We start from the raw sequence: 15796 nt of genomic DNA on the forward strand, positions 1-15796 counted from the left end.
ACCTAAGTAGAAGCTAGAGACTGAGTTTAAGGTAAGAGTCGGGAGAGGAGTCAATACTCCAAAACACCAACTCTTGGGTCCGGGTTGGCAATTTGCAATTGGCGCAGTCTCGAGCACGATTAACTGCTTTAAAACCAACTAGGCGAGTTGTTTCCAGTCCTGGCCTCAAATAGGTGCTACGCCAACTAGCGATCGTGACAACTATGCTTGCAAAAACGGCAAAATTGATAAAAAAAAATCTTTTGCCTCATTCGAAATAAAGAGTTTATCCAAGGTCAAGCAAACCTTTCCTTTATTAATTATTGCTATAATCTCACAGCGCAGTTTACTCACAGCATTTTCCCAGTTTCCGATCCCCCGACTGCCGAGTCTGGCACTAGCGGCGCACCATTACAATCCCCAACCGGCAGGCCGGCAGTCTGAATTGCCAGCACTTCCGGTTTGTCTTGCTCAATCTCTTGGACAACCGCATCCGACACCGCACTGCGACTACGGAAACATTCGCTCAATTTCTGCAATACTTCTTCAGAATGATATTCTGCACCACGACTATGTGCGGTTTTAGACCGTTTCAGCCCGCACCGACCAGTTCCAGCCACTTTCGTAACACTCCTTTTATCCAACTGTAAAGTATCCGCTTGTACAGGTTTTTCCATAGCGCCACGAGCCATACGAGACAAAACCGCGCGCTTCGAAATAAGTTCCGAGTGTTTTTTATCGACGTTTCTCGACACGCGTCTGCCCCTTTCCGCGTTTGGCACTTTCGCCGTCGTTTTTCTTCTGAGAGCGAGCTTTTGCACGCCTTTACCGGCCTGATACTTCTTCCCGGACCTCGTCTTGAAACGCCCGAGCATACGCTCGCGAGTCTCAGACGAGTACGAACGGATCGCGTAGTCTGGCGAGAGCCCCGAAAAAGATTTGAGGCGAGTGTGGGGATTGCGGCGCGGGTATCTTCGGCCATTTTCGTTGTTACCCGCGTTTCTCAAACCAGCATCGACGGATTTACTCCTACCACGTAACAAGGCATTGTCACTTTTGTTCGGTGTCACAGTACCGTCCCAGGACGTAGACGCGCGATCAGAACTTACGGCGCTTCTCGTGCGTCGGCCGGCATCCGCGGACGCCGCGAATTCTCGTAATTTCTTTTTCCGAGACTGCAGACTTTTTCCATGTTTCAAACCCGGAGAGCTATCCATCGAGCTCGCGTAATCGTCGCTGCTACGCAGACCGTCGTTAAACAGCTCGTCTTTTTTACGCGAAACTTCTTCCGCGTCGTCACGGCGACAGGCTGCCGTTTTCGAGCCCGAATCGTTGTTAATGTCGCGTAAAACCACCTGCAAACGCTTAGCCGATTCCTCCGCTTTGTTACAAAGAAAACCGTCCTTCCCGACGCTACTATTTCGCGGAGAATTCACGGCAGAATCGGAATTCATGCGACGCGTGGTCACGCCGCGCGGCTGCGGCCCGCTCTTCGCGCGTTCGTACGGCACGAAATCGTCTCCCTTCGCCCGTTTACAGGTTTTCGCCGGGCGCGCACATTTTTTTGCTTTCTTTTTCAAATCGGCATTGTTGCTTTTCCACCACAGCTGGACGGGTTTGCTCTCCTGCGAAGACTGGGACGAAGGAGACGAACATTTCGGCGATTTCCGATCCGAAACGTGCGCCATTTTAGCCTGCTCCAAAAGACTAATACTGTGCCCGGAATCTTCTGGCTGTTGCTGTAGGGTATTTTTCAAAACGGCCGCGTCGCCTAAGCGTGCGGCTGAGTCTGGCGACGTGTTTTTCGCGATCATCTCCGTCAACAAGGGGTTCGATAACAAAATGGAGCTCCCGGAAGAATTCTTTTGATGTGATAAATTAATCGAGTCTTTGCACCCTGTCACGGTCGATACTACGGTCGAGGTTGATGACGTGACCTGGTTAGCGTCGGTATTAATTTCCTTTTGCGAAGCCGCAGATATTTTAGGGCTTTCAACAGAATGGACATTCATATCAAGATTGGATTTTGATATCGAATCTGTGACGATCGACGTGTTCTTCTGCATAAAATGACCGGATGAGCCGGTTTTCAAAGTCTGCCCTACGCGTACAATGTTTTTCGCAGGCATCGCCATGTTACTCACTGATATCCGTGCGTTTAAGCATTCGTCCATAGCCTTCAAAACCTCGGGCTGCACGATGGCGCCAGAGCTGGGCGGAATTTTGTCGCCGATTCGTATGTTCAAATATGGGTTTTGGTGCGACACGCGTACCACATTGTCGTCCACCGCACAATTCTGCTTGGTCGGAACTGGTCCGGATTGCGATACGGCCGGCCGCGGCGTAGCGGTCGTCATTGAGGTTGTGACGGGGCACTGATGCGATGGCACGGAGGTCGTCAATGACGGGATGGGCGTGATGTTCTGAGGTAGGGTACGGTTGGACACGCCGACTACGCTGTAGGAAGACCCCGAAAATCTCCTGGACCTGTAAGGAGAAATGGGCGACAGTCAGTGGCAAAGTTTTGAAAATTCCAACTTCCTGGAGATTAAAAACTTGAGACTAAAAATTCAGAGCAGACCTGTCAACTTGGAACACCTGATTTGAACCGATAAACTTGCAAAATCATGGAGATTGAATGAGATTTGGATTGATAAAATTCCATAATTAAATTTAATTGTAATTACGACAATTCAAAGTATGGAACTAAAACGCAAGGAATTGAAACTTCAATGTAATGAGAAATTTGCTGACATCATATTGGTAATCTGAAGTTTCACATAATACTAGTCAAACGATCCTATTTCTAAACAGTCGAACACAACACCTGCAGCATTGTGACGTACAATGAAGTCTAAAGTAGACCATGCTGCAAACGACGCAACTGTACAATTTCGATACAGTACCTTGGAATTTGAGGCCCAGGGTCATCATACGATCTCCTGCGTTCTGCATTTGGATTTTCGACATCTCGTAGCCGATCCATCAGATTGAACTTGCAAGATCCCATGCCGGGAAAGCGCTCGTTGGAAGTTTTTCGTTTCACAGTAATTTCCTCTGTGATCAAGAAATCGGATATTGTGATTAGGCGAATTTGGAAACTTTTTTTTCCAAATTTTGCTTGCTAGGCGATTAAATCGTCAGTTCTATAAAAAAACCGATACATACAAAATTTGAATCCATTCCAACCGGCAATTGCGAAGATTTTGCAGTTTTAAAATTTTGAATTCAATATAAAATATTTTCAATATTGTTTTTAAAGTATATTGCCTACCCCATGAAATTGTTACGTTGTCTACAAAAACTATGCACAACAGATTTGACTCAATTCCAACCGCTAGAAGCGAAGTTATTGCAGTTGGAAATTTTGGATTTGAAAAAATAACGTTGACGGTGGGTAATCCCAAAATTATTAACGATAATCTCGAATAAATATTATAATTCTACCCGGTTGGAATTGAGTCATATTTGTTTTGCATCGCTTACTTTAAACGGACAAATGACGATAATTCACAGTGCCACTGTTTACCTTCAGCATGGGATATGGTGTGGTTCCCGTGATCCGTTTTGCCTCCTTTCGCGTTGGAAACGTTTTTACAATATGGCGTAACGACATTCTTTTGTTCTGTCACAGTGATGGTGTACTTGACCTTACGTCCGGCGTGCATGGTACTCCAAAACGTACGAGTCATTCTGCACAACAATACGGAAACAGCTAAGAGACCGATAAGTGAATATCAACATATAAAATTAGGTTTTGCATTCACAGCTAGCAAACTGAATCAGTTAGAAGCGATGCATACCTGAAATGAACCGGAATGAGGTAGTCCTTTGAATCTGACGCAAACGTCAGTCGACCGAGCTGATGAATAATTGCCGAACCCAAAAGCACCGTGACGTCATCCGACTGCACACCGCGCTGCCACCTCTTGTTAGGGCGCATTTCGTCGCTATCGACAACAACGCGCCTCCCCACTTCAAAACCGTCATCCGGCACCAGCTTAACAGAACAGAACAGATTTTCAATAATGAATATTATAATCATCTTGAAAGAAACCGTAAGATTTTCGGCTGACACTTGCCAGAGGTCAGCAACTGGTGGAGAATTCTAAAGAACTATGTATATCAACAGTCACATCATCAAATATGACATAAGAGGCATAAAAATTTAAATATACAATCGAGGCTATAAATGTTGTATAGTACAGTATGTCATTTTATCAAAGATGTGTGTATCAGTTTGCAAGTGGGACTCTTAAAGTGACAAATGACAATGGGGTTCAACTGAGTGACAAACATTTAAAGTCATATTGGGTCAAGTTCATTGCGTGACAGCTCATTTCAGTGTTATTTGAGGAACAACTGATACGGGTTGAGTTAGGTTTAGGTTCATTGGAGTGACAAATAATTCAACCTCAATTACGTTCAAGTTCATTTGAGTAACAAATACCACTCATCATGATCATTGGAGAGGCAAATACTACAGACTCAGGCTCATGACTGATGAATAATGCACTCACAGGCAACCAGTTGATACACTATTCATACTTCTATCTCTCAAACGTTCACAAACCCTGAAGTTGCCAAGAGAAGAGCAGTTTAAAACAATCACGTTCGCATACCCTAATTTAAAATAATATTCATCGTGGCCCAAGTCAGATGTAGATGTGTCAGTGGCAACCTACGGCTAGAGAAGCTGTTAAATTGGGTATTGGAACGAGAAAACATAGGATAATGGTACTATACAAGTAGAATTATATTGAGCAATCTGAGAAAAAAGCAAAATTTATCAAATTTACACGGGATATTTCAGTCATGTTAGTGCTTAATCACGGAAGAGCATAACAGGAAGATTTCTCCTTAAAATAATGTAAATTTAATTGAGACAATAACCGCATTGAGGGAGATATGTTATTTCAAGCAGTCAATCACAATGTCGCACAAGCAAATCTCATCATTGCTCGAACACACCAATCAAATAAGATATGATACCAGATTAGATCCAAAGATTTATGACACCCTATCGCAGACTAATACAATTATCACAAACCAAGATTATTTGACTCATGAACAACCGCATGTACGCAGCTAATAAAACATGCAACGGCACTCCACTAAAAATTCATTGCCAAAAGAGTTACCTCGCTGTGAATATTGATCGCGTGCTTGGGACAAAACACCTTTTTATCGTCCTGGAACGAACAGCCGGACATTCTGGCGCACGCGAAATGAAAATTCTGCGGGCAGTCCCTCGTATTGCATCCGACTGTCGCGCCGGGTAGCTTGCAAAGCTCGCATCTCTACAAAATGAAGCAAGCATTGAAAACACAATATCACAGCATACTGCACGATCAGATACAACTTATTGTGATTATTCATTAAGGTTTTGCGTGACTTCATACTAAAGTTTTGAGAGAACTTACATTTCCACTTCAATTTTCTATAGGCAAAACACCTTCCTTTTAAAATTCTTGGTTTTGCAAACCATTAAGTAGTTTGTGACGACTGAGGAAACAGCCCCAGTTTCACATTGATAGAATATATTTTCCAAAATTACCACTTTCGACCGTCTAATTAAAGTATGCAAGACATCGACCGAATCGAATTCTTCAGTACATGTCAAATCTTCTTTTTCTAACTTCCATTAAAATTGACATGCCCTGGAAATTGCTGCTTCTACATGCGGCGCCTGAATTAAGAGAAGTATTGGTGACAGGCCCAAATTGAAGTTCATATTATGGGTTACTGACTCCAAAATGCTCCTAAGTCACACGCCAATTTTAAACAAATACGGATAATATCCTCAAGTCAAATCATTTCAAATCCAAATATAAATGCATTCGGATAAATTCAAGTCTAAATTGCTAGATCCGAATTGCTGACTGTCCAATTTCAAGTTCACAAGACAGGTTAAATGATACATTAGCAAGTGTAACTGTACTTTTTAACAGGGTTGTAGTGACTCGCTTCATTACTCAACTCAAGTCAGGCCAGAGTCGTCTTGACTGAGTCATTTTCTTAACAATAGAAAAACACTCGACTTGTTCTCAAGTCAAATTGAGTATTGACTCGACTTGTACTCGAGTCATTTCGCATGACTCGGCCAAGTCTTAAGACTCGACACATTCCATATGACTTATTCAAGTATCGTATATCAGGACAGATAATTGAAAAATAGGCCGAGAAACTGTCTTTTATATGTTTTAATATACACGTTTAGAGAAGAAATGAGTATATTATTAATCAGAGGCCTGTGATATCACCCAAGAGTTTCACAGAAGTGAGTTGAATTCAACTTGAACTCGATACTGAACAGTAAACACCATGACTTGGACTCGGACCCCAGACGATGCTTCCTTACTTGGACTTGAATCAGTGGTGAATTGAAAACGACCCGACTTGACTCGAGTCCAAACTATAAAATCAAATTGACTGGTGACTCGGGACCTTGTGACTGCTTTTTACCGAATCCGGCAAAAATCCCCGAGCCCAAATTCAAATCTTCTCAGATCACGAAACAAATTTACCATCATCCGGCCTCGAGACACCGCGGAATAAACGTTCTGCAACGAGCCATCGTGCCGTTCAAACACCTCCGCCGACCACAGCGCGCAGTTGACATGCACCCACTCGTCCTGCCCGCAATAAACCAGCCTGCCGGCGACCTGCGAGGTAAAAAAGTTAAAGTCAACGTTCCTAAACTAGCGCTGTTACATCACTTTCCACATGGTTGTTTTGCCGTTATTCTGATACCAAAGACAATAACAGAATACAATTGTGAAATCTTTGTGATGGGCAGGGATCAGTGTTAAAAATTCTAGGACTAGGTCACATAAAGGGGCCCACGTAATACAAAGAAAATTAAGAGGCCCAATTTAAAATAGTTTAAGAACCACCGTTCAAAGAATTCGAACACAACCCACCATCGGCACGTCATCACCATATTTCCCACAAAACAAACACTGCCTCTGGTCGTCGTAATCATTCATCGACGGCAAATTCCACAGGACCATGCCAAAGGCGTCGGCGTCCGACGCGATTTCGCACGGAGCGTGCTTCAACGGCGTCTCCGGGCCTACGGCGGTGATGGAAATGTCGCGGTCCTGCCACTGAGCGTAATTGTGGTCGGTGTACGGAGGCAGAGTGGCGTTTGGAAGTAGATCTCTGTAATGAAACATGGAGATCAAACACAATTATTTACTCCGGTCAAGCCTACGGTTTTTGCTGAATGATCTTTAACCAGGAGTGCGTGGACTTCAGAGACAGTCACTAAAGAATTACTTGCACTGTGTGAGAGTACCTTTCATACTAGGTATTATGAAAAGCAGAAAGTACTTCCTTTTTATGAGGGAGATTGTGATGAGAACTTAATGAAATATCCCCTGTAACACGTCAACTAATTACATTTTTATAATATCACGTACTTCTAGTGACATTGATCATTAGGCGTCAGTCACAAAGATACACTAGATTTTGTAATGTATGGCGGTAATCCTGCTTCTACCTGAGAACCAACGTTAATTATTTCAACCACCCCTGGTGGCCTTACAATGCAAGGCATCATGTGACCCAAGACACTGTCAAAATACATTATTTGAAGAGCTTCTTCAAGCTGCCGAACTTCGATATACAATTGATTAGTGTATTCATATTGAAATGAATCAAAATATTTTCGGCAGACACTCGTCAATGGTAATCGTCACCAACTAGTAGAGAATTGGAAAGAAAACACTGATATGACTGTTGATATACAAAGTTCATTTCAATTCTTTACTAATTGCTGACGATTACCCCTGACGAGTGTTAGCTGAAAATATTCGGATTTACTTCAATAGGAGTATTGGGGCTGTTCAAAAATAACATATTTTTTCAAATTTTACTGGCTGCGCCATGAAATTGTTGGGTTGTCTGAAAATAGGATGCACAACAAATTTGGCTCGATTCCAACCAGTAGAAGCGAAGTTACTGCAGTACAAAATTTGGATCTGGAAAAAATAGTATTTACGGTGGTGAATACTATTTGAAATCCTAAATTCGTTGGAATTGATCCAAATTTGATGTACATCGTTTTTACTGGCAACCTAACAATTTCACGGGGTAGCCAGCAAAATTTGAAAAATCTTTATATGTATTTTTATTAAATGAAACCAAAATTCTCTACTATAAGAACTTTACTTCCACTGGTTGGAATTGAGTCAAAATTGGGGTGTAGCGTTTTTTTAGGTAAAATTTGAAACAAAAAGCTATATTTGAACAGCCCTAATGTATATACTATCAGAAATGCATTATGCAATAGTCATGGCATACACGTAAGCAATTATTTCTGATAGAATTGAACTGACAATCTGTTAGTTGAGGTCGAACAATCGGTACACATTTCAGCTTTTTAAATTTTCCCTCTACGCACGGCATCGTAATGAGCATTACTCAAAAATTATCCAGCCATACAGCTAAACTTACTCTGGCACATCGCTTGTGTCTTTCACCCTTCCCGTGTCGATATCGAACCAAGGAAAAATTTGCTGCATCTCCTTACGGAAGGCGCGACGCGGCCCGCTTTCGTTTTGACGTTTCTTTTTGCTTTGCGACGAAACCTGAGACCAATAAGCGAATCGGATAATTTACGGAACAATTCCAACGTAGAGAAATCAGAAAAAAGGGAAATTAGAGACTAAATAAAGACCTCGGAATCTCCCGAATCCGAATCGGATATGGTTTCGAGAATGGAGCAGACGTCTGTAGAGAACTGGCTGACGTTCGAATACCGGCGATTGTGAACTGCGAACCGCACTGCAAACAAGTCCTCTGGTCTGCCGGACGAGGTCACTTCCTGCGCCACGGACTGGAAAAGATTGAAATCGATGCAAACATGAGTCGACAGGAAGCAGATGCTTGAGTAAAGATATATAAAAATCTTTCAATACAGATCCAATATATTTATTCTTCAAAAACCGAATCACTAACACGGTCGGGCACTGTACGATTACTTAGTAGCAGAGCAGATGGACCAGTGATTATTAACCGGGGTTCACACGAACCAGAGGGGTTCGCTGGAGATGAAGATACGCACCCGACTCAGACAGTGCAAATCACAATGATTTCCAGTAAATATCCATTATAATCCTTGTTTAGTGTGAAAATAATGTTTCAACAGTTTTTGGTTTTGTCACAATAGGCAAAAATCTGGGGTTCGTCGAAGGTTTGACAATAGCATAAGGATTGGCCAGGTTAGAAATATTAAGAATCAATGAGATAGGCAGCAGTCAGGGGAAACATGTTGTCAACACAAAGCAAATTTCACTGGGGGAATCGTATAATTGGGACTAGTATTTAGTTTAGTAATTACCAATGTACATGCGCGAACATAATAACATTGAATACAGGACCATGTAACAGCTTATTAACCTTTTTCAGAACGCAGGCCGCCTCCTTGTTATGAAACAGTGCCATCATCACGTTTTCGATCCCCGACTGCACTTCGCTTTCGAGAATTTTCTTCCAGGGCGGAGACGATACTTTCTGCAGCAGGCTCTTCATTTTTTCGCCCTCGAGACTGCGATACATTCGAGACAATCGCTAAATTCATGTTACGAAACCAGCCAAGCTTTGTGTAAGATATCCGGATTCAGAAAAGCGACAAGCGTTGGAACTTTTTGTTGTTCAATTTTTGATAGTGGTACTTTGATCAAGAAAGTAATTTCATCATATTTCATAACTTGCTGACATAAGTACTGGTTAGTAACGAAGCATTTCTACTTTTTGGAGTGCTCAAGTAAGTTTGGCTCCTATGTTTTTAGACTATTTCCACCATTGCTCAAACCATTTTTAGGCAAAATATTCACTTTTTAGACCTAGTAAAGTAGAAAGTAGTGTTGGGGTATGTTTGCGTTATCCATATGATTGAAAGTGTCATACAAACTGGCCTCAGTACCATGGTAACTGAATAAATTTTAGAAAATTCCACATATTCGCAGTGTCATTAATCATATTGCGTTAGTCGCGAATATGTACCCTTCAAAAGCATCGCATACCTTTTATCGTTAGCTTCCTCGGGCGGTAAATGTTCGCAGCACTTGCTGTATTCAATCTCTGCTTTATGTCGCCTGCCGTCGCAATCGGGACACACGTACTGTACGTCGTCGGGCAGGTGAGACAAAAGTGCATACATCTCATCTGCGAAATAGCAAGGATTTCAATTTTGACAAAAACCCGAACCGGAATTGCATAAATAGCAAATTGGTATCATCATAAACGCTCGCTAGAATGACTAGGCAAAAATGAATACCTGTTCTGATTCCAATTTTAGTATTAAACTCCAAGTTATACAAAAATGATTTTCAATCAGATTACACAACTAACACATATCTCTCGTAGGCCTACGAAATACTGCAGTTCGATCTCCTCCATTTCTGTTCAACAAATTTGATGTGACGATGAATGAATTGATGAATTTAACGTTTGTGACATTGTGCTACACGATTTCATGTAGGCCTGCAATCAAGGTTTCAACGCTTCAACGGGGGGGGGGGGGGGGAGGGAATCAAAACGGCAACTATCATTGATAAAACATCTCATAGTAGCAAAAGGCGTCAAACTTTGATACTTGAAAACATTGGCTCTGATCATGAAAATTGGTAGTTGATTAAGGAAGATTGATAGTTGATTAGGGTTCGAGTACTCAAATAGTCGTCACCAAAACTACTCGACCGCCGATTTTGGGGAATTGAGTGATGGAATTATAGATTTCATTCTGAACAAGTTTCGAGTCAAAATCACCATTTAATCTCCATTTCCAGGGCATTCAACTTCAATTGGCTGACTGAATCCTGCAGACAATACCAATGCCAAAACATAGCTGTAAAATTGCACTCAATTATGGATCGATATTTGTCATTTTGCATCAGTATTGTGAAATTGAAATTATTGCCAACAACTGACTGCCGATATAGTTGCAAATTTCCAAAGCATAAATACATACTGGTAAGGTTTTCGCATCTCGAATGCACCCATCGTTTGCACGTGCCGCACTGCACCATTCGGCTCTCGTAATCCTCGTCGCGATAACACCGCCTGCACACCGGACAGAAATTGCCCTTGTCGAACAGATCCCCGCAACGCTGACAAAGCTGAAAGTCGTGCGTCCACTTCGACCCGGGTCTCCTGCCCGGTTTCGAAATCCCGCAACTACGACAGCGCACGCACAGCATGCAAACCCAGACGTTGTTCTGGGACGGCCTACAAATCAGAGAACAGGTTTGAAAAGTTTTGCACTTGCTATTTAGAGATCTGCCTACTTTTTCGGATAGCCGTGACCTAGACAATCGCTGTGGTAGGTTTTACAACAGTGTTTGCATTCGAGGAGATCGCCGGTGTAGCCGCACACGTTACAAAATCGGCACCTGAAAATGGAATAAGAGATGTCAAGGGGAGAGACAGAGGTGGTCAAAGTGGTCTGTGCTGCTACTAGAGAGCAGAAGTAGAAGTAACGATTCCCAAGACATGTCAAAACTAAACAGCACTCGGGCAAGTAGTCTGAGAAAGTGGATTCGATGAAGATTCGCATACGTTTCAGTTAATCGAAGGTCGCTATTTTCAAAATTGTAAGATGCGTCAGTGTGAGTAACGCTATTATACATTTCTTTTCTAAGTCAAACCGAACCTTTTGCAAATCCATTTTCCCTTCTTAGCGTCATTAATCGCGAGCTGCTGCTCTTGATCCTCCAAACAGAACGGATGAAAAGGCTCGCAACACGAACAACAGAATATGAAAAGTGGTTTCTGCTCGCAGGTTTCACTAGAGTCACTGCTGCAATCCGACTCGACCGACGTCCTCCTGGCCACGCGGGCCTTCCCGATTGAGCCGCATAAGAAACACAGGAATCTTGTCGACGGCGTTGTAGATGTTATGATGCTGACGCCGCCGGCCTTCCAGAGATCGGCCAGTTCGTACCTTTCCTGAATAAAAGCGTCTTCGTTACGAAATGTCAAAAACCGCAAGAATGGATCGAATGTAATCAGAAATGCTGGGTGATTCTTCTCGGTGTTGAGATTACAGCTGGACCAAATCGAGTACCTATCTGGGTGAATCAATTCCTAATAGAGCATGAAGCTTCGAGTTGCGTATTTGAGTACCACTAGTGACATCATAAAGAGTAAGAGGGACTTGTAGTGTCCATTAAGGATTTAAAAATTTTTTTTATCTCAAATCTTGTTTGCTAGGCGATTAAATCGTCAGGTTCCCTGAAAAAAACGATGCACACCAAATTTAAATCCATTCCAACCGGTAATCGCGAAGACTTCACAGTTTCAAAATTTTGAATTTGTTATATAATATTTTCAATTTTTTTTTCTTATTCTACTGACAAACCCATGATATTGATACTTTGTCCACAAAAATGATGCAAACCAAATATGACTCATTTCCAACCGGTAGAAGCAAAGTTATTGCAGTTTGAAATATTTGGATTTGAAAAAATAGCATTGACGGTGAGAAATCCCAGAATTATAAACGAAAAACACAAATAACTCCGCTTCTACCGGCTGAAATTGAGTCTTGGGCGATGGAACATTGCAAAATACAACAAAATAGACAAACCTTCCAATCGTCTATCTTGACAACGGAAGGCAACGCCAGCGCGCGTTCCTGAAGCTCTTGCTGGAGTCGATGACGAGAATCGGGCGACAAAAGAATGCCACTTTTTCCAGGGTTCTGAAAATGCAGCGAGCCAGTTGGCCACGGATTAAAGCTGAAATCGGCACTAAAGCACTAATCCAAATCCTAGCCTAACCATGACCCATAACCCGAACACATATACACATTCATATCAAGTGCTGTATTTCACAATTTATGCTCATATTCAGTGAAAGATTAATTTTCAAATTGAATAATATCATAATTATGCATTAATTTCATAATAATAAAAGTTATCACATTTCTAATGTTAAATTCACCAATTGCCGAATTCAACATGCCAAATTCACCAAATGTAGAATTCACTAGTAACCACTAAAAAAAGTACGATAATTCAAAAAATCTTAGGTTGAGCCGGCGCTAGAATATTAGCCCATTACTAAACTAGGTCGTCTTACAATTATGTTGTTGACTTATGAACTCTTCCTGTAACCAATCTCAGGAAGATTCAGCCAACAAAATGGTTTGATCAGTGTGACAATCGATCAGTTTCTGGATCGAATCAAACTAGATCACCATGAAGATTTCAGCATGTCGAACTGGTCTGTAAAGTATGGGCTACAGTCCAGCAGTTCCCGAATAGGAACCCCCCCCCCCCACAAAGGAGTTCAGAAGACTATTTTATCAGTGAAAATGCTCCCCCACTAAGTATCGGCCAATTGAGACTTCAATCCGAGTGACGGTACTAATAAGCCAAACCAAAAACAGGCTTAGTGGTGATTTTATGGAACGCAGGGTGTGCTGTCATGGATCCCGGTCACAGTTTACGGAACAATGCGAGGGAATTGTAGAGAAACCATCCCAAGTTATAATGCTAGGGTCTTAAGAATTCAAAGACTCATTATGTTGTTTTAGTCATATAGGGAGGAATGCATAGTTCCAAAATGGGCAAGAGGCGGAAAGTAACAAAATAGTTGGAAGTCAACGTATTGATTATATTTTCTACAAAACAGAACCTCAAGAGACGTAAACCTTGATACAAAATTCCAGTACCTTGCGTAAAGCTTGTCGCTGCCCTTCGGTACAGGGCGGGTGCCTCTCAGCCAATGAACTTTGCTTGTTGGGCGCGGCCGACTTTTTCAAGCCGTCTTTGCCTGGTTTCAGGAACTTGATGCACGGACGTGGTTCGAGGCAAACTCGTTTTGCCGTCTCGTGCCTGTGAAATACAAGCGCGTAAGGATTAGGACAATCCTATATTATTCGAGCTGTGCACAATTGTTCCTGTACTGGAATTCATGTCGTACGCATAATTTTTAGAAAACTTGCCGGGTCAGCACCAAATCTGATTAGCCTGATCGCCAAATTTGGAATGCTGACGGCTATAGAAAGTTGGCTTTAAAATCATGGTTATTTTTTGAAACAGGCATTTTTCACTCACCAAAACTAAGGCGTCACCATACGTCACCATTTTTCAGGAAATTGAAAATGTATTCCGAGGGCGACCAAATTTCCTCTATAGCTTTGACAGCCAGAGGCACAACAGAAAATCGCCAGAAATGACGCGAAATGTGGAATCGAGACGAACCTTTACATTTTTAGTCAACACTACAGAATTTCCTGCAAGATTTCCAAATTATCCATTTTCTCTTCCGATTTTATACATTTTTTGATGTGTAAAAAGTGTCCCTTTTTCCGGATCCCCAAACATGGTAACCCTAATATTATGTAAACCCCATACGGCCCTTTCACCAAAAAGTTTCTCCACCCCACTTTGGGCCACTGGTTCTTGACCTGGATTCGTATGAACCTCAGGGGTTCGCTGAACCTGAACTCGCAGGTGACACGCACTCTACTTCTACAGTAGCCACATTGATCTGCAGCGATCACTCATTGTAATCTGTTAGTTTTGTGTCAAAATCATGTTTTAACGGTTTAGCTCTTTTAGCACTGTTGTTAATGCAGAGGATAGTTTGTGTAACAGTATTCTATTGCATGTACTAGATGTGCTAGATTTGTGTTTTTAGGACTAGGTGAGGTCATGCAGATTAGTGTAAAGATTCACAAAGGGTTTTGCCTGGTGAGCAAAAGTGAAGAAAACAGGAGACATAATAGGCCGCAATTTGCGTCATTACAAAAGCGTCTACTCACTTGCAATTATCGCAGGCGCCGCACCTCGGCGACTTGCAGTTTTTACAAACGCCACACCGATTCCTACACGACCCTTTACCGTTGCTGCGCCGTGCGTTCGCCTTCACCTGACGCTTCATGACCACTTTTGACGGCCGCACAAAGTCACCGTCGCTCTCAGACGAACTCTCCAACATCGTCCCTGTATCGAAACACAATTCGTGACTGGCACACAGGGGAGCTCACTAAATCGCGACGTACCCCGTTGCTTCTCAATGTTCGCAGCTATCTTTTCCCTTTCTTGTTTCGGCAAGGCGCTGAGGTGCGGGTCGCCCTGATCGTTGCCACGTACCGCGAGCTGATGACCGGTGACCAAGGACGCCCTGCGGCAAAAACAAAAGGCACGACTTGTGTTACGAATGAGTGGGCATGAATTTGTTAGCTACGTTCCACAATAGCAGCCACAGAGGCCACAGTTGTTCAAAAACAACGTTTTTTCCCGGATTCCCATGATTCACTGATTAAATTGACTGGAGTTTCGAAATTTTTTTTCATATTATACTGTCAACCCCATGAAAGTGTTAAGTTGTCAAAAAGAACGATGCTTACCAATTTTTGCCCACTGCCAACCATTAGAAGCCAGGATATTGCATATGTGATCAATATCAATATCAATACGTGATTTCAAAAGCTATCGAAGCATCAGAAGTGTAAAGATGACGCCGCATATGCAAGTAGAGCGAACCCACTGGGTAATCCGTACATCCGATTAACACGCACACATATTGTGAATATCCCACCTCCTACAGACATGCTTGATTCTCGGGCCCTTCCAAGAGATGGTTCGGGTTTCGCCGGCAGCGTCTTCGCTGTTCTGATCCTGCTCAGCGGTTCCCTTTCTCCGAGCCTTCGGCGTTTTACGTTTGGCAGCAGAATTCTGGATGCGAGCCAAAAAAAATTGTGCATTGAAATAGTAGATGGATTGGAATAATGACGACGTATAGTTTTTCTGGTATTTTCCATAGCCATACTAGATTGGAGCATGTTTAAACAATATTT

The 15796-nt window shown here is 42.4% G+C and overlaps 1 protein-coding gene across 1 annotated transcript in view; it reads right to left on the reverse strand.

Annotated features, from left to right (window-relative positions):
- Positions 1 to 15796, reverse strand: part of LOC145449910 (histone-lysine N-methyltransferase 2A-like) — a 40041-nt gene that overhangs the window by 10432 nt on the left and 13813 nt on the right. Inside the window, exons 22-40 of the mRNA XM_080328349.1 lie at positions 15538 to 15746; positions 14999 to 15120; positions 14759 to 14939; positions 13664 to 13826; positions 12575 to 12688; positions 11639 to 11934; positions 11274 to 11378; positions 10958 to 11214; positions 10011 to 10152; positions 9385 to 9532; positions 8663 to 8821; positions 8440 to 8573; positions 6903 to 7143; positions 6507 to 6644; positions 5121 to 5279; positions 3783 to 3979; positions 3509 to 3672; positions 2886 to 3036; positions 334 to 2466 (exon numbers count right to left, since the gene is read on the reverse strand). Of these exons, the coding sequence (XP_080184475.1) occupies positions 334 to 2466; positions 2886 to 3036; positions 3509 to 3672; positions 3783 to 3979; positions 5121 to 5279; positions 6507 to 6644; positions 6903 to 7143; positions 8440 to 8573; positions 8663 to 8821; positions 9385 to 9532; positions 10011 to 10152; positions 10958 to 11214; positions 11274 to 11378; positions 11639 to 11934; positions 12575 to 12688; positions 13664 to 13826; positions 14759 to 14939; positions 14999 to 15120; positions 15538 to 15746 (5213 nt within the window). The remainder of the gene's footprint in view (positions 1 to 333; positions 2467 to 2885; positions 3037 to 3508; positions 3673 to 3782; positions 3980 to 5120; positions 5280 to 6506; positions 6645 to 6902; positions 7144 to 8439; positions 8574 to 8662; positions 8822 to 9384; positions 9533 to 10010; positions 10153 to 10957; positions 11215 to 11273; positions 11379 to 11638; positions 11935 to 12574; positions 12689 to 13663; positions 13827 to 14758; positions 14940 to 14998; positions 15121 to 15537; positions 15747 to 15796) is intronic.

Source organism: Botryllus schlosseri, chromosome 11 (assembly GCF_051294905.1).
Source record: "Botryllus schlosseri isolate E-star chromosome 11, Bs_hap1, whole genome shotgun sequence".
NCBI classification, from domain to species: Eukaryota; Metazoa; Chordata; class Ascidiacea; order Stolidobranchia; family Styelidae; genus Botryllus; species Botryllus schlosseri.